At 44.4% G+C, this 25623-nt stretch overlaps 1 protein-coding gene across 1 annotated transcript in view; it reads right to left on the bottom strand.

Moving 5' to 3' along the window:
- The window catches only part of T265_04056 (hypothetical protein), a gene marked incomplete at both ends in the record, with an annotated part of 56891 nt that overhangs the window by 21195 nt on the left and 10073 nt on the right, over window positions 1-25623 (bottom strand). Inside the window, 11 exons of the mRNA XM_009168691.1 lie at window positions 1925-2007; window positions 3425-3513; window positions 4715-4775; window positions 6139-6214; window positions 7487-7552; window positions 11782-11840; window positions 13347-13694; window positions 17701-17840; window positions 18836-18882; window positions 19781-19838; window positions 23790-23833. Coding sequence (XP_009166955.1) covers window positions 1925-2007; window positions 3425-3513; window positions 4715-4775; window positions 6139-6214; window positions 7487-7552; window positions 11782-11840; window positions 13347-13694; window positions 17701-17840; window positions 18836-18882; window positions 19781-19838; window positions 23790-23833 — 1071 coding nt within the window. The remainder of the gene's footprint in view (window positions 1-1924; window positions 2008-3424; window positions 3514-4714; window positions 4776-6138; window positions 6215-7486; window positions 7553-11781; window positions 11841-13346; window positions 13695-17700; window positions 17841-18835; window positions 18883-19780; window positions 19839-23789; window positions 23834-25623) is intronic.

The raw sequence follows: 25623 nt of genomic DNA, 5'->3' as shown, positions 1-25623 counted from the left end.
AAAGCGCCCTAGATTGTTGATGGGCTCGAGATCCCTGTCATCAAGAAATGGCGGTACTTATGCACGAAGACCAAGCATCTATCATCATTCCAAGGGCAGCACTCTGAACAGTCCCGATATATCAACCAAATAATCAAGTGGATGCTGACACTAACAGACTCTAACCGGAGATCAGAAGTGGTAGTTACTCCACCGCCATCATGGTAAACTAGCTGACTAAATTATCCGAAGATGTTCCGGTAAAGTGACAAGACGACGGAAAGATTACATCAGAAGCAATCTCTGCAAGGATGTCGCACCACGGGGTGCTGGTGATCTTGCACTCCAACCAATCGCGAGCATCTGAGGCTGACCTGTTGCGAAACACAAATTTTGTGCCCCTATTATTCACGAAGAAGTGGCTTGGTTGAACACACAAAAATAACTATGAAAATACCAATCACCGTAGTGGACTGTTGTGGAAAAGAGCATCGTGGGTGAAAAAATGCCCCTATGCATGTCGTCTTACACGCATTGAAGGGGTATATACAGATATTCCAATAAAGCAGCCATGAACTTTGAGTGTCACCAAGAGTGCCATCTCAGCGAGTTTCGTTCCTAACAACGGTTACGTGCGATAACTGCGTGAACGTCTACTTTTGGCGATACAGATCACCGTCGACAGTGCACACCAAGCAGCACCAGAAGATCGTGTACGACCGCAAATTACAAGGCCCAGTGAGCCTGTCGGATTCCAAAATGTGTGGCAAGGACCTTAGGTAATCACAGAGACCGAACGATTCCCGTGTTATCCGTGAGCCCTTTCCACGCATGCAATGATGTCAAGTGCATAAGTTACAATCCGTTGAAACCCATTCTCCCATTCAATTCCAACATCAATTCACCTACGCCTGATTACCTTTCATCTTCTAGCCACAAACGAGAAACACGTGACGTCAACATAATTCTTAAGGGCGTTAACAGTTGTACCTCATGAGCTAACGTACGTGTTCCTCCCTCTGTTCAATGAGCCCTAAATAGCCGTAGGCAGAGAACAATAAACTTCCCTAAGTGTCCATGCCCGGGTGACAATAAGTAGTAAATCGCATGGCTTTTGCTTGACACGTACGATAAATATACGCATGTTGTGGCTTCAGACTGGACTTCTCTTGTGACCGAGTCATTTCGAGTACATTTTGTGTACCCAATGAAACGCGAAACCTCAGCTGCACTATGCTTTTAAGAATCAGTGGTTATCGTTCACACGTAACTGTAAATTTCGACAGCAACATAAACAGTAGCATTCCTTACATAGATTAAACTGTGATATATTTAAATACCATGCCAAGTGAAACATGAGGCGGTTTCGTGCAGCATATTCAGTTGGATATAATAAACGAGTGACTCAGAATTACTAACCTCAACTGTAATCACCTTGTTGGAACTATACAAACGGGCCCGCTAGATATTCCCAAAAGGGATCCCTCGGAAATTGGCCACTCCTCTGGACAGTCCACAACGAAGGTTCGCCAGTAACTACGAAGTGGCACGCAAGCATCCTTCAAGAAAGATATATCCCTTTCCCATCAAAAAGATACCCATTACCTGTTTTGCCTATGAGGGTTGGTCCAGTGCGAGCGATTTTTATGTAAAAATGGAGTATCTACACTTTCAAGCACCACCGTAATACATGCGTCTTTGGATTACCTTCCACTGCACAAGATGGGGCCAAATACCCTTAAAAAACAGTACGGTTAGTCACACCAGACTGTGAATCCCCCACACGGTACCCAGAAGTCAAACCAATTTCCTCCTCTGATTTATCCAATCAGTCCAGTGAAGACTTGTAGCATCCGTATGCAGGCCATATTACCTTCCAGCAACATTTTAAGAAACCCTATGCAGCAGGAGTATTTATCAACAAACAAGTGTGCAATACACTCACCTGTTGCATCAAACTTAGGCTTACGTTCGACGGTGCAGAGTTTTTGTCCAGATTGAGCACAAACTGAAGTAGACTGAGTAGAGCTAAAGAAACAAAAAGAACAGTGCAAAGTAAACGGGCTATCGGTTGTTGATCACTGACAGAATCACAAGGCTCGATGGATACAAGGCCTGACCACGAATTTTATTGTGATATGGGAAGAAACTGTCAAAGACAGACGGCCATGGTCATCCGAAAACAGTTCGGAAAAATGAAAAATAGAACGGTTTGGACCGGTTCGGGTGTCCGGACAGCTAAAATGGCTGACAGTATTGTCTGTTCAAAGCTATTGCAAAACCCAGTGAGACGCCCACAAAGAGGAAACGATAAGAAAGGCGTAGGAAAAAGCCACGGCTTTTCAACTGAAGTACATTAAAGCCCCGGAATAAACACACAGGTCGTCAGCCACTGGTTAATACACGGGCTATGGACCGGAGCTATTACTTGACACCATACTTTACGGAACGATTTGACTGAAGACAAGTTGTAGTCTTGTCATGCCAGACAGCGTGCAACCTCAAACTACGGTACACGCCGAAACAGGTCCTGACCATCATTCAAACCAAATTCACTGTACGCTTTCCCTACGTATTGCCTAGTTGCGTGAACTGGATGCAAAAGGCTGATCGACATCATGTTACAAATACCTTGACGCGCAAAAAAGACCGGTACTTAAAATTACATGTCATCTGGGGTGATTAGACAACAGCACGCGTTCGGTGGTCCAGGATATTAGGTAGCTGAACAACCTTCTAAGCCAATCTTCGAAAGCAATTTTGGAGAATAGTGAAGGTGAGTTCTGGATATTGCAAGCCCATTTCGTCCAGTTAAGTCCACAGTGAAAATGACCTGAGGCTGATCGGCTTGTGAATTGTCTCAGATAGATAGCTGAAATCAGCTGGGACAAACAAATTGACCATAAGGTTATCGGAAATCCGTGCTTGGTGGAGAAGCAGGTACTCTACTTGAAGAATGCACCAAACATCGCAAGATATCATTGTATTGTTATGTCTTATGCATGGCGAGTTGTCATCTACCGAGAAGAGCAGTGCCTCTCCTCACTGGGTCCCAAGTGACCTTTCATATCCTTGGCTGGAGAAATGGAAGTACAGGATAGGCACCAATGCCAGCGGTGTTGACAATGTCATAAAGCGATGGTATTCTTTACAGACCGCTTACCGGCCAACTGTCTCGAGCGGTGTTGACACTACTGCTCAATAGATCTAAATGTCGCTCAGTAGGAGCTGTTCCCATGGAAAGAAAAACCATACGGAGATCACTAAGTGTTTACGGATCCAACAGTCAAGTAAAAACAGCAACAAAACAAAGCTCGTAATGTTTGGAGGACTTCATCGAGTTCGGAAACGTCCGTTCGCACAGGATCCCAAATCCACATTCCTACTGTAAGTTCATGTGAGCGAATGAAAATCTAACCTCACCATTGATAAGCAGTAAACTTACCCTCCCATAATTGTTTCCAGTCAAAGTCCAGTCTTATTCTGTGCTTCGTTTGGTAGCAAAGCAGATTGTGACAGATTGAACACGCCAAACTGCCCAGGATAGAAGGATGAAGTATCGCATGAATCGACACCAGAAAGAAACGGAAGCACAAGGCTGTTAAACATAACACTTTCTTAACCCATGGGTGCTAATAACGACAGGGGCTCTATCTGAAACTGCGAAAACCGAAATTACCGCATAAACAACAATAATATGGATAGTAATCCAGCTTGGTCTTCCACGCAGTCAGGTCTCATGAGAATAACTCAATTAGCATAATAATGTGAACCGATTTCTCCGAAGTGATAACCACACCACGAGTCAACAAAATATGGGCTGGAAAGCAAAACACATTTAAGATACAAGATGAAGAGTCGGCCTGTGGTCGAACAACGAGTGATGGACATACGGATGAGAGGTTGTTTATGGAATGTCGCATAGGCGTTAAACAACTATTCCTTCCGGCAATTTTTCTATGAATGTTCTTCAAAATAGCCCCGGAAAGTAATTACTGAGTTTACATTGTTCGGTGGACATCGAAATAATGCGGTCAACTGCCCGGCATAGAATACAAATCAACGTCGGATTTGAGTGAGCCGAAATCCCTACCAGGTTTCAATCGGGCGGATTTTGCTGGGTTTAATATGTAACAACTTGTTGGGAATACGACAACCAGCAAGTAGTGAGAAATGTACCTAAAAAGGAGATTGCTTAGCATGTCCGTTCACTGCAGATATGTCAAAAGAGGACGCACATTTACCCCCATCGAGAAGTAGTCTTTGTTAAAGCTTTGCTATTGGAATAAGATAACAGTCTGCATATTTTTAGACATTTCTGGAGGTTCTGCTGAATCATATGGAGTGCTGCTAACCATCACACATTGTCCCTAACTGGAGTGCTGCTAACCATCACACATTGTCCTTCATCAGACTTCGTCCAACACAGTGTAGTTTATGTCCGTCAACACCCCATCCCCCGGCAATGTATCGAAATCGCCACCTCAGTGGGTCCCAAAAAGTGGTTGAATGACAGTTTGTGAAGTCCGAATTTGTAGCGTAAAATAAGCTTACTCACTACTTTAACCTGGTGCTCGGTCAACATAATAACTAACGCAATGGACTCGTGCCGAATGTGCATGCAGATAAAACAAATTACGTAAAACACATCGTGAACATTAGACTCGGCGGAACATCCAATGACTTCAGCGTGAGCATGTAAACAGAATAAGCACCGATTTGCGGCGAGACTTACCTATAAAGGCGATAGGGCAACTTCTTCATAAGGTGCCCTCGCATGAATTCAACAACCAAACCTATAAGGAAGATAGGGGTGTCATAGTGTGAAGCTTAGTACTTAGCCTAACTGGGTGAAGCGATAATTGGCGAATATCGGTAAATCGACATAACTTGCTTAAAAACACACATCAACGGGTGAATCACAACAGTCTCAGATCCAACGATTCTACCCCAAAACATTCTCAGTAATTTCTGTGGGCAAGGAAAGCAAATACCCATTCGGAAGAAGACTAAGTTTCTCAGTCTACTGGGTCGTTTTCCCTCAATGGAAACACAGTGGACGAATTCGTCGTATGAACAGGTAAGAAACGTAATAAACTGGGATACAGTTGCATCACTTTCCGTCAGGTCCCTGACACTCCGGTTGTGTAGTTCCTTCTACAAAGTTGGTATTACAAAAACTAGACGCATCTTCAAGCCGTTCCTCCAAATAGTTATGACAGAATCATAAAACAAGTGGTTGAGAGGTTCCCAAGGACAGTTACCGAATTGCCACGTGGAGAAAGAGAAGCGTTCGCAAACGAATATGGTGTCAGTGCAGTACACAAATCTCTCACTGAGCATATTTTTCAATCGGAATTATGGCAAAGAGGCTGCCTCGGAGTTTAGTTGGGCTCTTGTACGAGATGATGGCGAATTTTTCCTTGGTGTAACATGCTACCCAGGAGGCGAATATTGACGAGTTTTCGCACATTCTAAGGAAAGCAGACAGTATTGAGGAAATATCAACAAGCACTGGCAGCGCTTGATATGTGGGCCGAAAATGAGCCGAGTATCCGGGGCTTGCGCGACAGGAGTTCCGCATCAGTAGCAGCATCGACCTTCACCTATTTAGAACACTGTCGTTCATCCGCAACCGCATAGGTGTGCATCACGTGTACTTGGTTTCTCGGCATTCCCAAAGACGACCAAGGTTACTTTCCGGAGAACGCTAAACTACCTTATGCAAACTCGAAATGTTTCAAATTTGCTGTATTCAAATTTAGCCCTAGGATTCGGTATCAGTCTGCCACTCCACAATCGCCACTTGTGGCCACAAATGATAGGTAAGCTGTTGTTAGGAAAGTTCACCTTCGATACCATCTGAGACGTTCGGGAAACAAACCACTGACAAACTAATATGCAGGAATGCGTTCTGTGTCGAGCTTGATCGTTACGACGTCTTCACCTGACTGTTGAAAAATTTCAACGGCATGGGTTGGAAACACGCTAGTTAACACAGTATGCTGCCACTCAAACGTTAAAAAACAGTCGAGCATCGACGTCTACCAAAAGTGAAGTGAGAGAGAAACAACAAGACGAAGGACAAAAGTAATGGGACAAGAAATGGAATCAGTTGCAGCTGCCAAAATGGGGTAAGTCACACACGACTGGGCTCACTCAGTATGGCAACAGCGATGGGACGACTTGAGAAATTTCCGCACGAATTGGAACCTGATTTTCGATAGCGAGAATGCTTGAGGAGAGGGATGAAGAAAAACACATTAAAAGAATTAATCTACAAGTGTGCAGTACTAGGGATAGGAAAATGGCCTACAAGAGGATGTTGGGTTTTTTCTCAAGGAGTCCATACACTTACCGCAAACGGACATATTGTTGCCCCGGAGCTTAGTAAATAGTACTAAAAAACGGGTCATGCGATCCATACAAAGATCAGTATCAGGCAAGTGCAGAAAAACTCACCAACATTCATTTCAGCCTCAGGTTAAAAACACCTTAGTTTGTATGTGACTGGTTTGTTGATTTATTCGACGTTCGAAAAATCGATGAAGATTTAGAAAGGATGCCCATCCGAGGAACCGGCACCAGAGAAACTGCAAACTTAATCAATCTCATCAATATATCGCTACTTCGGCAGCCTTACAAGTATTGACACACCAAGTCATTCACATTGACAACTTAACTACTGCTCTGAGTGAAGCATGAATTGCTCTGCGTACAGCACATTCGGTTGAAGGATACACTTACAATATCGCATTTTGCGAGTAGGTGATATGAAGACCTGTATTACTAGGAAATGTCACGCAAAAGTGATGTGAAGTAGTGACCATGAGGTCACTCCGGTACACAAGGGTGGGGGAAGAATCGCACAAAATTTGCGTGCTGTCGGCTTTGTGAACTGTGCCCCAAGCCTTCCTGGTGTAGTGCTCACAAGCGTCCCTGAAACATTCACATTCATCCTCCTAAATAACTCGATTAAAACCGGTCCTTCGTTAACACAGCTTACTTTGTAAATGAGTGTTCAATCTCGCTATGCCACCTGCGAAAGTCTATGGACCGTTTTACGCTGCCTACCATCACAAAGATGATGCTGCGGTTGACGTTCGGTAAAAGTACGGCAAACCTCAATTTTTAAATTTCGATGACTCCTGGATCTGCATATTCAAACTCTATAAAAGATTATTTGAACAATATCAACCACAATGGAGCCAACCGCCCTCTAAGTTCATTGCAACCACGACTATCGCACAATTCATTTCCACTGGGTGTTACAGTATCTTTCTACAGCAGTTTTGCTGGTGGAGTTAAAAACTCCCCGTCCCATTTTTAAGCACAAGACATCCAACGACACGATCAAGACGGTTACCTTTTCGAAACCCTACCAACCCGCAATGGGACCAAACAACCCAGGAGGTGAACGAAAAGGAATTACCGTATGGAAAACTGGATTCCACAAGAGAAACCCATTGGCAATCGATGCGCAGTTCACCCACAAGTAGAAACTCACATGTTTGTGGATCCAAACCTTGAAAGTGATGTGTGGATCATGTAGGATCGAGCAAGCCACTTGGTTCTAAAGGGAAGAAGGAAACGTGAGATGAGGGAAGTCGAATAACCAGGAACGTCTATCCTCTCATATTAAGTTAGGAAACGAAACCGACGAACTGTCACATATTTCTAGCATGCATGCATCTCATGAGAATCTGACATAGTCAAAATTGATGAAAAGCAGTGAAAGAATCAGGGCAAACAAAGCCAATATCCTATGTTGATTTCCATAACATTGATGCACAACACCACCGGCGATTATAAACGAACGTTTTCCCAGGGAGAAAACTGGATGGGTAATTTTCCTCGCAGTCTGACCAGATTATTTGTTGCCTGGAAAGATGAAGTTGCGCGGTCTGGTGAACCAACCTCTTTCTTTGTAGTCTTGTCTACTTTTCGGTAGCTTGAATCGTAGTAACTGAGTAGCACTTCACTTTAACACGTATTATGGCCGTAACGTCATTGTTTCATTATCTAAACGCAACTACAGTTGGATTAAGACAGTGGGGAATATTGATAAATCTTAACGTAATTACATTAAACGACTGCGGCTAAACTATGCAAGTTTCACTTTGATTAGCATCAAGCCACAGCAGTGCGGAAGGAATTACCTAAAGTGGAGCGCGAGAACTAATGTTAAAAGTATGTAAACACAGCATGGACAGAATGAATCGCGAACCATACTAACAGGTGTGGATAAGATTATATATCAACTGCCAGAGACCTGTAGAAGCTGAAAACACTGATCCTATTGGTGGCTAAGAAGAAGGGCCCATCGGAGCGGAATAACTTCATGAAAAAAACAACGGACTGTTCTGGAACTTGGACAGCACAGCTGCACAACAGGCAGCTATGGACTTTAGTTTTAATCGAATTATGTACAGCACATGGTCTCTAGTAGCATGAGGTATCTAGCAGTCTCTGGTGTAGTTTCTGGTGACGTTCACCAGGCCAGTTGCGATTCACCGCCAAACTCCAGACGGCTGTTGTTAAAACCAAGCAACACAACAACAAAGTATGCAACCAAAAAGAGGGAATTGTGCTACGTCATACTAGAATCATCTGCCGGAATTCAAAATCCTCACACCAATCCGCCCCTCCCCACCAAACGGAAAGTTTAGGTACCCTGTAGAAGTGGTCACTTTAGGACAAGATCACCAACATTGTTTTTTCTAGTAAAAGCGCTAGGCAAAATACCGCACTGATACCACGAATACAAAACCACGCTGCGACAACCTGTCACAGCCTGAAATACCAGTCTCTCCACATGATGCAACCATCGAACCAGTCTCATTATTCGACTCCCGCGTTATCCGAAGGGTAAGAGGAGATCCGCATTGATACTTCCCAGACAACATAGCTCGAGATCAAGAATTCTTTGTGGTGTGGGGATGACCGAAGCCAAACACCAAACATCCAGGTTTATTAATCTGCCGTATGCCCGGAACTTCAACTGTGAGACCCCGCCAGTGTGATGTGAGGACATCCAGAGGTTAGGGGCGTCAGACCTTCTGTGTGAAAACAAGGTGAACCAGCGTTTCCAATCAGGCAGTCCGATAATGTTGTTTAGGCACTTCACGACCAGAACTGCCCTCTGAAATATTTTTTCGTGAGTTGAGCGATAAGCCTAAGTCGTCGCCGTGCGAGACGTAGAGCAAAGTAAACTGAAGTAAGGAATTGGTTTGGTAGCATTAGGTTATGATTTTTTCGCCATTTGAATGCATACTAATGGCGATAAAAGAGTCCAGAAAGTCGGTCAGTTCAGTCATAGACCATAACTAACACGTGTCAATATTATTGATCGGATTTCCGCCGACTCTGAAGAGCTCGGTTGCGTCTGGCGTATTTTCAGCCTAATTTGTAAACTTTCCACTTTCTGTGTCCCGCCGATGTTTCTTCATTATGAAAACAATGAATGTTCATCCTGCGTTACGGTGTTTTGCGCAAATTTACACATTACTTTGAGTGCATGTCACGCTTATCGATAATGACGCTGCAATGAAAGTTGGAAACTTTGGGGCTGGCGCATAATGCTCAAAATCGATTTTTTTTAACGTGAAGAAGAGCAGGTAGTTCGATAAAATTAAACATCCCGGCATCACTACTGTGCTTTGGGGAAGGTGGTTGCAAGGTTTGTCTAGATCGTTAATTTCATGAAACAACACATACTCCGTCCTCATTGGTGTCACGTTCTGTAAACAAACATCGCAGTGCAACCAGCGCTGAGCTGTAAGTAGGTGGCTGATGAATCGCGGTTTGTCGGCATTCGACGCATCAACGGCAGCTGCGCAGCGACAGTCGAACAGATTACAAAAACATACGACGTACCAGACGGTCGGCTGACTGCCATGAAAAAACAAAACGAATGTTGATGATACAGGTAGATTGTAGCCCCACGTCTAAGTACAAGCTACTGACCATGATTTCCATTGTTTGAACGCGACATTGACTATTCTATAGCCTGAGTAGCCTGAAGGTGCCTCAGACCTCGTACTTCCTTTCGTAGCTGCGCAATAAAGCAGTTCCATTGCTGAACAGTCGACAGATTGTCAGCGCTAAGTAAAACATCTTGACTGTTTAGGTTAACTGGCCGTTCCAGGGTTTATCATGTTAAGATGATCCCCGTAATTACACTTTCGGCAGAAAGTTGTCAACTCAGTTGAAAACGCATACCACAAACTGCCATAGCAATCAAAGTATCCAATCCGGGCATATTTTTAGAAGTATCGCCCAACCGACTGTCAGAAGAGAGCACCAGGCACATCCAATCTACTAACACAGAGGTGATGTTCCACAGGCGCCAGTGCATCGCAACAGCTTCTGTGACGGTAGGATAAAGTACTTCAATTTAACCGAAGTGAATGCTTCAGATGTTCGATGCTCTTGTCCCACCTTGAGTATTGAATACCAGCGCAGCATGGTGACCCTCGTCAAGCCCCGTCACCTAGGTGACGCAGACGGTACTCACTGAAGACAACCAGCTATCACGAGATCACACTCATAGAATCAGGAAAGTAATGATCATTATTGGGACTTCAGAATAAAATGGGTCTCCGTGTTTTACCCCGCACTAGCCTTCAGTTGCGTTTCCCTCAATCGGGACTCCAATCGAGAAATGGTACCTACGTCTGAATTAACGGCTAATTCAAGTCGAAATACACTAATGCAACGGATTGGTGAACCAACCGTGCTTATGAGCGTTAGTCGACCAATATACCTAGGACAATGACGTGGGGCACTTCCATCGTGAGGATCTCCTATTGGAGTCATTTAGGAATGTGCTTCCCCTTCGATTTTCAAAGGATTGTTACCCCTATGGGAAACCGAAACTGGAAAAAAGCCGTGCCTACAAAAGTTTCGTCTCAATGGAGTCCCCCAGCGGAGTACTGTATAACAATTGTGCATGAAATTGAAAAGAAATAAACACTCGGGAACGCAGAAATCTGACAAGTAATGCCCTTATTGTTTTGGAGAACTGCTAAATTCCGGTACGTTTACCACTGTCCTCAAATCAGACACTTTCATTACCGGTCACTTGAAACCACCGTTCGGTAGAGAAGTTCAGATGTGTCAGCTGATCACCCAAAGTATTCAAACAGTCGAAATGAAAGTAAAAGAACCAGAATTACTAACACGAACCGCCTATCCTGAAGCGACCAATTTCACCCCGTTCGCTGTTGGACAGCGGCACTGCATATTAGGTCAACGTCTTCCATCGTTCATACTTGTTATTTGGTCGCGAGGCTCTGTGGTAATGTCATGAAAACTTCCCGCAGACAAGATGCTACACCGGCCGGTCATACGATGAAGAGGAAGCTTTGAAATAGCCTGGGAGTAATAAAAGGTTATTGTAACTGCCCGTTATTATGAAGGAACGGAACCAGAACCAGACCATCGCTAACCAGTGCGGGTTTTTGAACATCATATCAAGTATCAGAAGAGATGTGGTCATACCTGAGAAATACAGTCAAAAGATGCTTTTCGTCTTCACTACGGCTTATTTGATTCCATCTGGCTACTAACCGCCAATAAACCTGCATGACGCAGTGAACAGCTGATGAGCACTAAAAATGCACAAGTTGCTCCAAGATTCGAAATCGATGGGTATGTTGCCTAGTACACAAAAGCCGACGCCCTCAAAGGGTATTGTTCCGAGGAGTTTGCTCCCCAAACAATGGACAGTTGTAATAGAGAATGTTATGACGAATCCATGCTATTGGCATCAAAACATCCAATAAGAATAAAACAACTCACCTCAGTGATACACAGCACAATCAGCAAGCACAGGTGGCAGCTGTTGAGAGCTTCTGGGGCTGAAAAGGAGAAAGTACAATGACAACAGCAGTGAAAAATCCCCCGCCACAAACATATGACAAACTGATTCATTTTCAGTTATCGGCCCATTAGTATTCTAGCAGACGCCGTCATATTGGCGTGGGAAAATGGTGGAAAACTTGACAAGCCCGAGAACATTCTGGCAACCTGGGAACTTCACTTTTCAGCAATGCTCAACCACTTGACCTAACATATAACGCAGGCCTACTTGGCTGAATGGTCTACAGTCGCGAAACAGCTGAGGGACATAAGCCAACTACACAGTGGGAGAACAACGGGATTGTATGGTTTGACCGTGAAACTTTCCAAAATGGAGGGACAATACTGCAAAGACGAAGTTCTCCACCTTAGAAAAATTTGATAGGCTAAAGATTTCCCGAGGATGATTCCGAGGATGCAACGATGATTTCTCTGTGTAAAGTGAAGGAAATCGACAGGAGACGGACAGCTACCGTGGAATCAGCCTGCTATGAACAGCAGGTGAGAGAGTGGCTCTCATCCTACTAGATCGACTAATCGTAAGCAGTTCGGAGGAAAATGTTCCTGAGGGTTGTGGATTTCGAAGCAGCCGAAATATGTCGTCCCAAGACAAATTCCAGAGAAACGCCGTAAGCAGAACCAACCGCTTCATGGGCTCCGTGGAGTTCACCAGACTTCAATCTGGTCAAAAGAGAAGCACTATGGATTGCACCATGAAAACTTGGCTATTCGGAAAAATTTGTCAACCTCATCAAAGCAGTGGTGCGGAACTGTGTTCTTTACTCAGCCCTTTCAGTCTCTGTTAAACAACCATCTGCACAGAGACCTTCTGCCATTGCGAAAGTGGTATACCAATCGAATACCAGATGATTGATTGTCTGTGCAATCTGGGACGTTCCCTGGCTGAAATAGGGCTGCACCAGTTCAAAGTCCGTATGTTGAATATTCCGGAAGACTGCACCTTAGTTTCGGATTCTGAAAAGAGTTACAGTGATTGATTCGGCGGCGTCTTGCTTTGACTTCCTCAGACGTAAAAATTCGGATGCGTCCAGCGTACCTTGGCAGAGTAGTGGTAAAATGCCCGCCTCGCCTGTCGGATGTCTGAAGTTCGAAACCCGGTACGACCAGAGATGTGTACTGTTCATGAGCTCTAACAGGAGCGGAGCTCAAGTACAGGGCTCCTCCTCCTTACCAGAATGATTATGCCAGAAGAGGAAGACGATGGTTCAAACGAAAGTAATGTGAATTCTACGAATCATACAACCACCTGCAATTAAATGCATATATTTTTGTTGCTAGTTTGGGGGTATTAGGGGATTTTTAATGGGAGAAGGGTAATCCTGTGAGTGAAATCAATACCTCTTTCTAGGTAACATCTAGTCAATAGCCTTTTTGTGTCTCCTACATGAGAACTGACTAGGTTGCTATTCAAAAATGAGCATCGTTCATCAGACAACGGGTTCATTTAACAAACTTGCTTTTGACATCTTGCATCACGATGGAACAGTATTCCAGTAAATCAGCGAGTAAGTTGCGCGGTTCAAGTGTTGTGTTCAATGTGGATTCATCCAACGACGGATCTGGGATCATAGCCATATCCGACACAAGCGGCCCAGGGGGAGTTGGAAGAACTACAGGGTCGTTTGCGGCGATGTGATCTGAAGTTTTCGCGTTGCTGGACGACTGAGGAAATTGGTTAGAAGGAGTATGTGCAGTGGGATTTACAGGGTCATCGGTACTCCCGTCCAGCGACTGAGTTGTGTTGGTGTCAGAATCGTTTCCTACGTCCATTTTGCGCGACCGATCCCAAGTGGTCTTGCCATTAGTTGGGACAAGTGACCGAAGCTTATCATCTGATGCAAATAGACAGGAAAAGCAAAATAAAAGCACAAATGGGGGGACAGCAATCATGTTTGGACTCACTGAAGTACACATAGCGTTGTTCAGGTCACTTGTTTTTTTTGTGCTTAAATCCGCTTCTATTCGAAACGAAGAGATCCGCTAAAAGGTTCGGAACGCCATTGAAACTAGTTCAGATCAGATGAGAAAGTCGAATATTTTACGGCATGCAATCCCCTTCATTACCATCATTAAAAGACAGTGTTCTGGATAGTTTTGTGCAAATTCTTCAAAATATTTACCTTCAGCTACCAAGACAAACCTACGATTTCTATGTTCAGCCAATCCAGGGTAACAAAGAACCGCTTTATTGTATATACAATCTGATCAAAATACATCAGGAAGAGGAACAATGTCCCCTCGATAAGGGACTAAGGATCGCAACATTACTCAGCTAAAATATCCTTGCTTCCATGTACTCTTCACACAAAACCGGACAGAAGTAGTTGCTGTTTGCAATGATGTAGGAATAAATCGTGAATGTCTAATTATATCATGTATAACCACCAAATAAACGAAATCCCAAACAAAAACAACGTTCCATTGTACCTTCGAGGACCGTAAGCAACAAACCGATTCACGTGAGACTTCCACATGACACTTGTTATTATCAATCAACATTACCTCCCTCTATTCGTGACTCCGTAGAATTTAACATTTCGCACACTTTAGTTCATGCATCCTGTCACAGCCTGACAAGCCTGACCCTCAAATGCACATTATACCGGACGCACATGTTTCCCCGTTACTTACGGCTCTCATCAACTTGCGCTTCGCACTGATGCACAGAATCTGAAGTGAAACCCTGGATTTCTTTTGTCAGGAAATTTCTACAGGAAGCAAATTCCAGTCCCTGTTTCTTACAGAATCCCCGTGCATACACGATTCCTCTATTCACCAATAATAACGGTGGTTCGGATAGTATCCACAACCCAACTCCAGCGTATCAATACGTTGCTCGTATGAAGAGCACAACTCATCAGCGACTTGATTACGACAAAAAACGCTGTAATTATGACTCTAGAGTAGTAGTGGTTGTACCCGCGAGCACTATTCACAGGATCAAGAGAATTTACAGGCTGGATCACTGAACTGGTTCTTTTGGCGTTTCACAAGTTTGCAAGTGAAAGATGGATCGTGTTTTCGGTGAACAGGTGTCTCGAGCGTTGTATTCCGAGAATGGGAATGTTCCAAATGGAACAGGAGCGTAGAAACTAACGTAAAAAGGATGGTCTTATGGGCGCTTGGCATACTGTATATTTTAGGGAGCTTCCATTCGCAGAACTGCCAATTTGACCGTTCATAAGTAACGCAGTTTGCCGACGACAGAGTTGTACATGCTGAGCCAATAATCGGGTTTGAAATTATGCACTGCTCCTGAGCTAGACGCACGATACAAAGTAGAAATGATCCAAGGCTACTGAGGCTACTTAAGGTGACGGTTAATAGCCCGATAAACTGCTATCGGGGGAGAGATGGCCCAACTGGTTAGAGCGCGAATTAGCTGAACGCAAAGTTCGTGATTCGAACCTGACCTCTACATCTCGACTTCCCCTGTCTGGGTTTAGGAAACCTGGAGTATCCCGGCCCTCGGGCTTCCTTCGGGTAGCATTGCAGTTAGGCACGGAAAGGGTTACAACCTTCACTTGAGAAGCAGAAGGATAAACATGGTCGCTCAGCATGTTAAATTAAGCGGTCGAATCCCTGATGGTGATAACTGGACCATGAATTCGGTCAAGATTGATTGGAACAGGTAAATCGAGCAGGAGTGGTTAAGACTATTTCAAACAAGCCTTTCACACAAAGACGTTTCCCTTTGACCCACTAACAAAATCAAGTGAAGTGGATGCGGCACGGCCGGCTGAGTTCAATAACTGCATTGTTAGTCAGTACAGCTAAAGGGATTATTGACCCAGCCAATACCCATTCTCGCTTGCAACTCCTCTCAGAAGTATGGTTAGAAGACCGTCAGGAAGGTCAGATCCCGAAACAACAACGCCGACCAGACAACCTTAGTCAAGGTCAGGCAGTTCCCCTCAATGTACGGCGCGAGGCCGTTGTGCTTTTCGCATTCACTCGGTTGTTCGCAGTGAGGATATTGTGTTCCTTGTCGGCGAGTCTTTTTTAGGCACTGGAGCGGGAACAGCAGTCAGATATAACAGATTGGCGACGCCCGAACCCATGGAACCATGAGAATAACTGCTGAAGCGTTGAAGGAACTTCTGCTGCAACAACAAAAGTAGTTTCAAGCGGAGTAATTGCGTTTGGTGGAAACCTTGATGCAGCAACTCAAAATTCAACTACCGAATGCCGCTCCAGATACAAGTTCAGTCGACTCGACCGCCAACAGGATCACGGAGTTCCATTATGACGCTGATTCTTGTCTAAGCTTCGATATTTTCAAAGCTCAAAGATGATGCCTGAAGAGTGCGTATATTGCTCAGAAACCTTGATACAACGGAACATACATGATATTCCAACTTCAACCTGTCAAAGGACACGCGAGATTTCAGATTTGACAAAACCATGCAACAACTCTAAAAAATTTTCGTGAGCGTTCACCTTTGCTTAATATTAGCTAGGAATGTATGAAATTAGCGAAAAGTAAATCCGATGACTATATCACNCAACGGAACATACATGATATTCCAACTTCAACCTGTCAAAGGACACGCGAGATTTCAGATTTGACAAAACCATGCAACAACTCTAAAAGATTTTCGTGAGCGTTCACCTTTGCTGAATATTAGCTATCAATGTATGAAATTAGCGAAAAGGAAATCCGATGACTATATCACTTATGTCGGCAGAACCAGTCTTGAATATGAACAATTCAAGTTATCTAGCATAACACGGGACCAGTTCAAGTATATTATTTTCATATGTAACCTTCAGTAGCATTTAGAGTGATATCAGAGCAAGGCTATTGGACAAGATTGCACAGTCTCTCAAGGTAACGCTACAATCCATTATTCACGAGTGCCACCGCTCCCTGAATCTCAAACACGACACAACCAAGGAACACCGCCAGAAATGCTTCAGGAGGCAATCTTGAATTGCTTGGTGAATTCGATTATGAGATGGAGATAGTAGGACACCGTGATAATGGTATTGTCTATCTTGCTGCTTATGAGCCTAATCTCCTGGGTATAGACTGGATCAATCGTTTGTATCTTTCAACATTGCCGATCGAAAACTTACGCTCACCAACACCAACAGAAGGGAAGTCATCATTCCGGTCTGGAAACTGTATGCCTGTGAGGGATTATCGCCCCGGGCACCGAAAATGCATGGCCAAAAGGAAGAGGTGTCAGTAAGGTTAGATGCCTGACGAGTATCCTAGGATATCCGAAACCCACTGAGACTCTAAAACTCCATTAAACACCGACCAGTCTTGGAGCAAGGTAAGACAGTGCTTTCCAAAATACAGCACGAGGCCGCACTCACTCGCTTGTTCACAATAAAGCTGTTGTGCTTTTCTTTTCTGTAAGTCTTTTTCGGCACAGGGCACTTGGACAACAGTTGGATAATCGTTCAGCTGTAACACCCATTAAGTGCCTAAGTGACATGCCACTCGAAGAAAGCACGAGAGCTGGGATACTGTCAGGTTGCCCAAGCCTAGATAGGAAAAGTCGACATACAGGGGTCGGGTTCAAGCCACGGACCTTCCGCGCTCTAACCACCGAACCATCTCGTCAGTTGTCGCATTGTTCTCCTAGATATCACAGTGCTCCATTGATTTCTCTGTAATCCTTCGCCAGTCGATCACGTGAATTTGCATTGGAATCACGACGCTGAGCTATTCTATCACTTGTTCCTTCCGAGCACCTGTCTAATTCGAGCGAAACTGCCTGAGTCCTATAAGCTGTTATAGAATGGCCGCACCGTGACAGCATAAGTCTGTAATGAGTCGGCGAGGAAATTCAGACAACAGGAGACTGGAAACATCAACACACTCACCTGTGAGAGAACCCGCGACGGACAAGCTATCAAAACCGTTTGGTGAACAGTAATTGGCATTCGAATAGGACAGGATAGTCGAGAAGTGGGCACCGTTCTTCGTTATTGCATACATGCACATCAACAAGGAATCACAGGGTCTGAGAAAGTAGAAAGGGAAGCGAATTCTTAAAGTGCGGAAAACGGAACAAACGGTGAAAAACGGACTAGGCACGGAAAAACTGGTTAATCGTATCTTTCTGTCTATGCAATAAAGTTGCATAGTCAGGTCATTCAAGTATGGTGAATTTGAAGCACTCGTCTTTCGGTCACGAGCTCACTCGTTGGCTTCCCAAAACATCTGGAGTTTTTTTCCCAATAAACTGCTTCAAATGAAGAAATTGTCGTAAGTCGTAAAAATGAAGAGAGAGCAGTTGGTTGTTTAAGGCCCTGCCTAGATTGGTCTTGAGTGTTCGGTGGTTAAACGGGCGGACTTCTGATTCATATGACCCCCCGAGAATAGTGGCCTGGGATCCACTTTCAGAACTATCTGTCACACACGCCGACTGACTCCCGAACAGGCTAGGTAACGTCACATGCGGAGGTGCATACTGGGCTGAACGGTTTTCATCCCACATTAATTTTGTGGAATAAGATAGGAGGGTGAGCAGACAGAGCAATTCTAATGCTACCAGTATGCCAAAATCGTGCCGCAAATTCGTTGAGTCACGTGAGGAGAGCTAAACAGTCGAGCCCCATAGCAGACGGTGATCCACAACCCTTATTCGGTGCACACAATATACGAGCCTGGCTAGCTAGTATTGCCCAACAATGAATTCAGTCTGGACAACGGTGGTAACAGAAAACCAGCTCTAACGCCCTTGTGCACTTAAAACACTGGAACATCTATAGTGTTAAAGAGGGCTAGTCGCAGATCGTGAAATACGATATGAAACTCAGTCAAACATAACTTACAAACCAACACCATACGATACTGAATACGACGGCAATATAGATAAAGATAAAGATAGATAAAGACTGAGTCAAAACAGCAGATCCCACTGGGCTCTTATAGGTTTAAAAGGTGATACTTCCCCAGTGGTAGTCCAACGCACAGATATAATGGGAACAGTGAGCTGATCAAATGTGTACTCACCGCAGGCTGACATTGGACGCCATATTTCCGGCAAACATTGTTCCAAACTGAAGAAAAATGGTCATACAGAGAACAAAAGAAAAAGTAGATCAGTAACTTGTGATATTGAATACAATCAGTTTATTCATATAAATACGTGTGTTGCCACCATTTCGACACGAGCCAGGTTCAACTATGAAACTGCCCAAATTCATTTAAAAGAACGGTAGCCTCTGATGCATTCGTTCTGACAAATGGATTTTTAACAACTAAAACGCTCAGCAGTAAGACTGAAACGCAGAAATCAGCCACATAACTCGTATTCGAGTGGAGGGAAATTAATATAATCGAAGTCATCGAGGATGACCATTTGAGCATTGCAACAGTATGGTGCTGACCATCTGAAAGTCCAAGTGACATCGATTCAGTATTTAAGATAAGTTTACCTTAAAGAGCCAGTCAAATTGCGGCGAGGATTCGAATGCTCATAGACAGTATGGAGGGTCTCGAACAATTCTTTGCATGAACAAGAGGTGAACAGTTCAACTGGTGACCGAATAGCTCCAACAGACTACCCTAAAATAATGACCCGAGAACTTAGGAGTCGACTAAATATGGAAATATTGACATCACACCGAAGGTACATCACAACCCCCCCCCCTCAACTGCGAACTGATGATACCCCGCGGATGAATGAGAAATGTCCGAAGGATAATGATCAAGCTCGGAGAACATGTACACAGCCACCTGATCATTTCAGAATCTATTGAAAGAACGCATGTAAGTTAGAGGAGATGTAACCCCATTCAAGGATTAGTGGCAGGGTTTACAGTGATTGGGTTACTGGTACATCGCGTTGCTTTTTTGTTGTCAAAACAACAAGCCAAAAACGTGTGGCCCACGAACAGAAGTAAAATCAGAAAAGCGCGCTACTGTGATAAGGAGAATAGAAAAGGTCGAACTTACGAAGGACGACACCGAGGATAAAAATCCCACTGAAGGGTCATGTTGTTGTCGAAAACGACTGAAAATGGAAAATACGCTCCATCTAGCTGAATCAGCGATTCGGACGCTTGCTATCAGACAAAAATTATAAGGGAGCACCAGAGAGATAGACTGACAACAATAAAGGGCTAGATGCATCCGATCAATCAGACCGAAAACTATGCCCGCTTGTCTCGAAGATTAAACTCAATCTATTGATTCATAGGACTTCATACTTCATTACCAGCAACGTTACGGTCTTTTGTCCCATACAATGTTGACCAAGATGTAGTGTGGCATTCCTCATCCGAATTTCCAGCCAGACCTGAGCAATCACTCGAGGACATCGATAGTCTTGTATGGGGGGAAATCACACCACCTATCTGTGAGGTGGTGTGCAGCGCACCGTGGTACTGTATGCTACGTTCTCGACAGTCCAACTGATATCGTGTCACCGCCACAGACGTCGCTAATTCCTGGGAAAGAGATTAAGGTTAACTTCGTGTGACCCTTCTTGACATTCTCTCCTGACATTTTGCTGGTCCACCGGCATTTTCAATTAGGCGATGGGTTCTCTATAGTCGTCGATTGCATCTAACCGAATAATGAGATTCAGGAATACAGCAGTCTGACGCCATGCGTTCAGCTGTAGCACCCTTCCGGTGCCTAGCTGCCATGCCACCCGAAGGAAGCACGAGGGCTGGGATACTGCCAGGTTGCCCAGGCCTAGACAAGGGAAGTCGAGTGGCGGGGGTCGGATCTCAAATTAGCAAACGCGACCCGAGCCTTGCAGATTCGTGCATTTTCCCCATTTGTCACACTACAGTTGGAACTAATACAATTTCCAAGATACTCAAAACTCTCCACAACTACCAGTACGTCTCCCTGGATTGTTAGTGTCGTGTTCAGTGACCGCATGTTCAGGAGCATGACCTAACACTTTGTGGACCAGAGGACGTGATAAATTCGGTCAGTTCATCTAGAAACACTTGCGCCTTCTCCTCCTCTTCGAGGATGAGAACGATGTCGTCTACATATTCCAGATCGATAAGGTTTTCGTCAAAGGATATTTGAAGTTCTCAAAATTGCCGGTATAAAGATTGCTTTAAATTTTGCAGACGGAATGCCGTGAGATGTGACACGACTCAGCACGTATCTGCTTGCGACCAAATAAACAAACACCGACATTTTGGACAACCTAATATGCATATGTTCTCTCAGGTGTCACCAGGTTTCCGTTCCGGATGACCTCCCACCCGCATTGTGCAAAGATAGGGATGAAATCCTGAGCCATCGCTTGTCTGATCTGTATCCTTGCACTTGGGAAAAGGAGTCTGTCCCAGACAACTGGAAAGACTCGGTGATAGTGGCCGTTTTCAACAAAAGGGGTTCGTAGTGATAACCACACGCGGATCAGCTTGACCCCGGTCATAACGAGACTGTTGGCGTCACTCGTGCTTCATTGTCTTAAGATGGCTCAAGAAACACTGACACGAGAGCAACAAGCGGGGTTTTAACCTGGTAGATGTTGCGCTGATCAAATCTTCGCACCATTAGATTCTAGAACAATACCAAAAGTATAGGCGACCCACAATTAAAGTATTCCTGGATCCCAAGGCGCATTCGACTCGGTGTTTTTCTTGACACGCTTGCCCACCAAGAAATGCCCCGGAAGTTGGCGAACATAACAACCTCTTTGTATTCCCAGACTTCCGGACGCGTGAGGGTCTACAGCGAGCTCTTCAAAAGCTACCGTAAAAGGAGCGGTGTTCGTCAGGGATGCCTACTGTCTTCAAGTTCAACTTCGTGATCTATTAGACGATGAGACGAACGCTGGAAGGCCTCAGAAACACCGGCGTTCAAATAGCCTGTGATGAAAAGCTTGTCGACCTGGAGTATGCAGACGATATCGTTCTCATATTTTAAGAATAAGAAGAGAAGACACGGTTTTCATGAAGGAAACTACTCACAAGGTTGCTGAAAACTCTTCGACAGCCCTTCTTGGGGCTCATCAGATAGGCGCAGTCCACGAGTTTCCGTCAACTTTATGTTCTACTTGAACCCAAATTGGACTGTTTTCGAGAAGTTAACTCAGTTGCAAATCAATTTGGCTTTCACGAGACTCAACTGAATTTCTCGTTTATGATATTCTGCGATGTCTCGAATATCGTGCCAACTGAATCATGAGGCGGCCTGTGTGCAGCATATTCAGTTGTAGAATGTCATGAACGAGAGATTCAGTTGAGTCTATCGTGAAAACCAAATCGATTTGCGAATTAGTGTATTTCTAGAAAACACGGTCTTTAGATGAACTGATCAAAGTCGTCCCGTCCTTTAGTATGCATCATACACCCACAAAGTATAAGGTTATACTCCTGGACATGCAGTCATCAAACGCGCCACTCAAAGTTAAGGGAGAAACACTCGAAGTTGTGGAGCGTTCTACGTATCTTGGAAGTTGTATTAGTTCTGGTCGTAGTGTGACAGATGAGGTGAATGCACGAATCTGCAAGGCTCGGGTCACGTTTGCTAATTTGAGACACCTATGGCATCAGAGTGATTTATCCCTGAATCTCAAGGGACGTGTGTACGTACAGTACGGGCTGTTTTGTTGTATGGCTGAGACTTGGCTTATTCGAGCAGTGGAACTGAGACGTCTTCAGGTGTTTGACAGTCGTCATCTCAGAACCATAGCTCGTGTGGGTTGGTGTCAGTGAATCCGTAACAAGTCGTTTAGAAAGCGAGTTTTCCGGTGTGCAACCGGTACTTCCATTGAAGAATGTGTCCAGCACCAAAAGCTGCGTTGTTTTGGACATGCGTGGCGTATGCCGAGCAATCGTTGGTCGAAGAGAGCGCGTTTCCATACCCAACTCAGAGTGGCGAAAGCAAAGAGGTGGTCAACTCTTGACTTGGCAGATGCGTATAAAGGAGATTACTAAACGTTTGGGTGCTGGCAGGATGGGGACCGCGAGATCCCAACTGCGCCCGATTGGAGACGTTGCAAGATATGGCTGCCACCCGATGTCAGTGGCGTTCTTGCTTCCAGTTTCTATCCAGATTTCCTGAGTGGATGTCTGGATGTGTACGTAGCTGGGTATGATTATAATAAGCTAGCACTAAGTCCCTTCTCCATCCACTGTTATTCTTTTGATCACAATAGGGCTTTCAAATAAATCATGGTTTTCCGGCAGCGAAGCATCGGTGTTGAACACTGACGTTATGCTGCCGATGGTGATGATGATAGCCATGGTGTAAGGCATGCTTCCCGAACGCCGACATAACTACCACTACACATAATTTTGTTTGAGAGAAGCCTTAATGAGACTGAGGACAGACGTGTGGTTTTCAGCCAATGTTATGGCTCGAGTTACGAACGGCTTTGATAAAAACTGTAAGTACCATCTATCTAGTTAGAGAGTACGTGTCAATTCTCTTCAACGGTTGGCGATACTTTTAACATGGAAGTATGCCGCGGCGGCTATCAGCGAGGAATATGAAAGTAGGTACATTGCACCGATCGCAAGAAGGTACCAGATGCTCACGCGTTATTCACTCCAAGATAGAAATACACTTTCATCTAGGTTACTCATATTCCACCATCCCCAGTTGGAAAGAGCCCTGCCGATATGTTTAAATTTACGCTGAAAGCAGAAAAATAGGCACCGCTTATTCATGGAGAAAAGGCTACCAGTATCCACCTCGTAAGCTCGCCTGCACTCTACCTACTGTTAAGTGAACAGTAGTGAAAATGAAAAAAAGATGGGAAGAGAACGATCAAAAGGAACCTGGAGAGAATCGCAGCCGCATTATCGCTAGAAGGTCAATAAAACATAAAGGGACGGGCAACATGTTTTACTGAAATTTCTGTCTTACAATTGGTGAATCAAACTACTGAAAGCAGCCCTCCTCAGAACATACCCCGACACTTGATCGAAGCATCGAGAACAATGAACGGTAGGAGCCAGTGGAAGAAACTCAAAATTTCACTTACACGTTGTACTCGGAGAGGGCAAGAGATATGGTAGAAGAGACACCCTGAAAACAAAAGAAATATTATGGCTCAGATTAATCCCGCACTATCACCAGGCAGGAAACCATAGGTGAGCAAAATTTTAGCTGGAGTGACCTGGTACCTGACATAAGATAAATTAGCCTTCAACCATGAATAGTAATGGTAATAACACTACGAATGCAAGTGCAAGATGTCATTGAATACAGAATGTTAGACACAAACGAAACCGAAAATTTGCTTTGTGTAAGTACAGTAGTCTTTACAACAAATTATGACTGCCTCGTTTTTTTTCTCAAGATTTGCGTCCTCTAACGTTTTCTGACAGCCGTGGTGTGAAAAGGACTTGTACATTGATGGCTTTTCAGACAACTAAGTGGTAAAAAATCAGAGTCTGGGGAGTTTTTCTTCAACACACTGAACTTATTCCAGCACGGTCATCTTGACCAGCTGTGATGTAACTAATTAGTAGTCGTGGCATGGCGAAAACGAAACCAACGTTCCCAATTGACGAATCAAAAAACAACGTTTGGCTTGTCACAATCTAGGTAATATCATTGGTTAATGTTTGCACGAACCAGTTTAGATCTCTTAAAATTTGTTGACCTCAAAATTAATTGGTGACGTCGGCCTTGATCATTCACATAAGTTGTTTCAGTAGCGGCGGCGGCAGCAGCAGCAGAAGTAGAACGAATGTTCTCGAAAATCTTTCTCGAACTACGAGAAAATATGTGGTTATAGTTTGACCCATTCTCTCTTCGATGAAGACTTTCAGTAACCAGCAGGGGTACCCGATCTTCATGAAAAAGGGGGAAATTTACAGTACGACATTCCAGTATGGGAATTTACACAACTCCATGTGTTACCCGGTCCCGACAAGTGCGATTAGAACTGTTTCATTGGATCGAAAAAGGGCATAGGTGTGAAGGTGAGGAGTGTGCTGACTCAGACAGTTGTTGCTGGGTAACGATAGTAAGCAGAAAGGAAAGGAAAGCGCGAAGTAAATCATATCGCAAGCCATGTAAATGTGGATCAAATCTACTTCTTCCATAAGTCTGCCGCTGATAGGAGCCAGAGTAATTGTGCGAAAGAATCCGACTCAAAGCAGATCGAGTTCAAAAGCCATGCCCTCGAGGAATCCAAATATTGGTCGCGAAACCATAGCTTCGCTCAGTTTATTCAGTGCAGACCTTTTTCATGAGGAAACGTTCCGACATTTTTTTCGGGGATTTCTTAACAAGACTCCTAAGCTGACTCGAAACAGATTCCGAAGTTTTTCGCTGAAAGTCTAAAAATTGTCCGATGGTAATCATACACGAACGGAAGCCAAAGAGCTGCAAATCTCTCAGGACAGTGTAACTCTACATCCAGCCGTCCAGACATGGGGATTTCTGCCGGATCATCTCAAGAATTGTACTGTTGTAATTTCAACGAACGTCAGGACGAGTACCACACAGCTGTTCAAAGGTACGCATGAGAAGATTGTCTGCTTAAATCCCCAGTATTTCGTTTCCAGCCACGAAAAGTCGTCCAAAATCCGTTGAAAACCAGTCATCGGATCCAGAAAATGATTGAAAGCAGCCGTTGTACCGCCACTACAGTTCAAGTTAGGATATGCGAAAGAAAATAGCAAAGCTGTCAGTTGAGATTTCGTCCTGTAAGTGGAACTAATCTATGCTGAAAAACCAAGAAGGCCTGTACAGCCGTTTCATCCTTATTGGGAATCAGCAGCAGTGCGCATCTCGCGAAACTCCAAAGAGTCCCGAACCCGCGACCTCACGGCTAGAAGTTTGAACACTCAACAGTTCGGCCACGA

Source organism: Opisthorchis viverrini (genome assembly GCF_000715545.1).
Source record: "Opisthorchis viverrini unplaced genomic scaffold opera_v5_63, whole genome shotgun sequence".
Classification (NCBI taxonomy): domain Eukaryota; kingdom Metazoa; phylum Platyhelminthes; class Trematoda; order Opisthorchiida; family Opisthorchiidae; genus Opisthorchis; species Opisthorchis viverrini.
The sequence above is the reverse complement of the archived record's forward strand: the minus strand, read 5'-3'. Positions and strand labels throughout refer to the sequence as shown.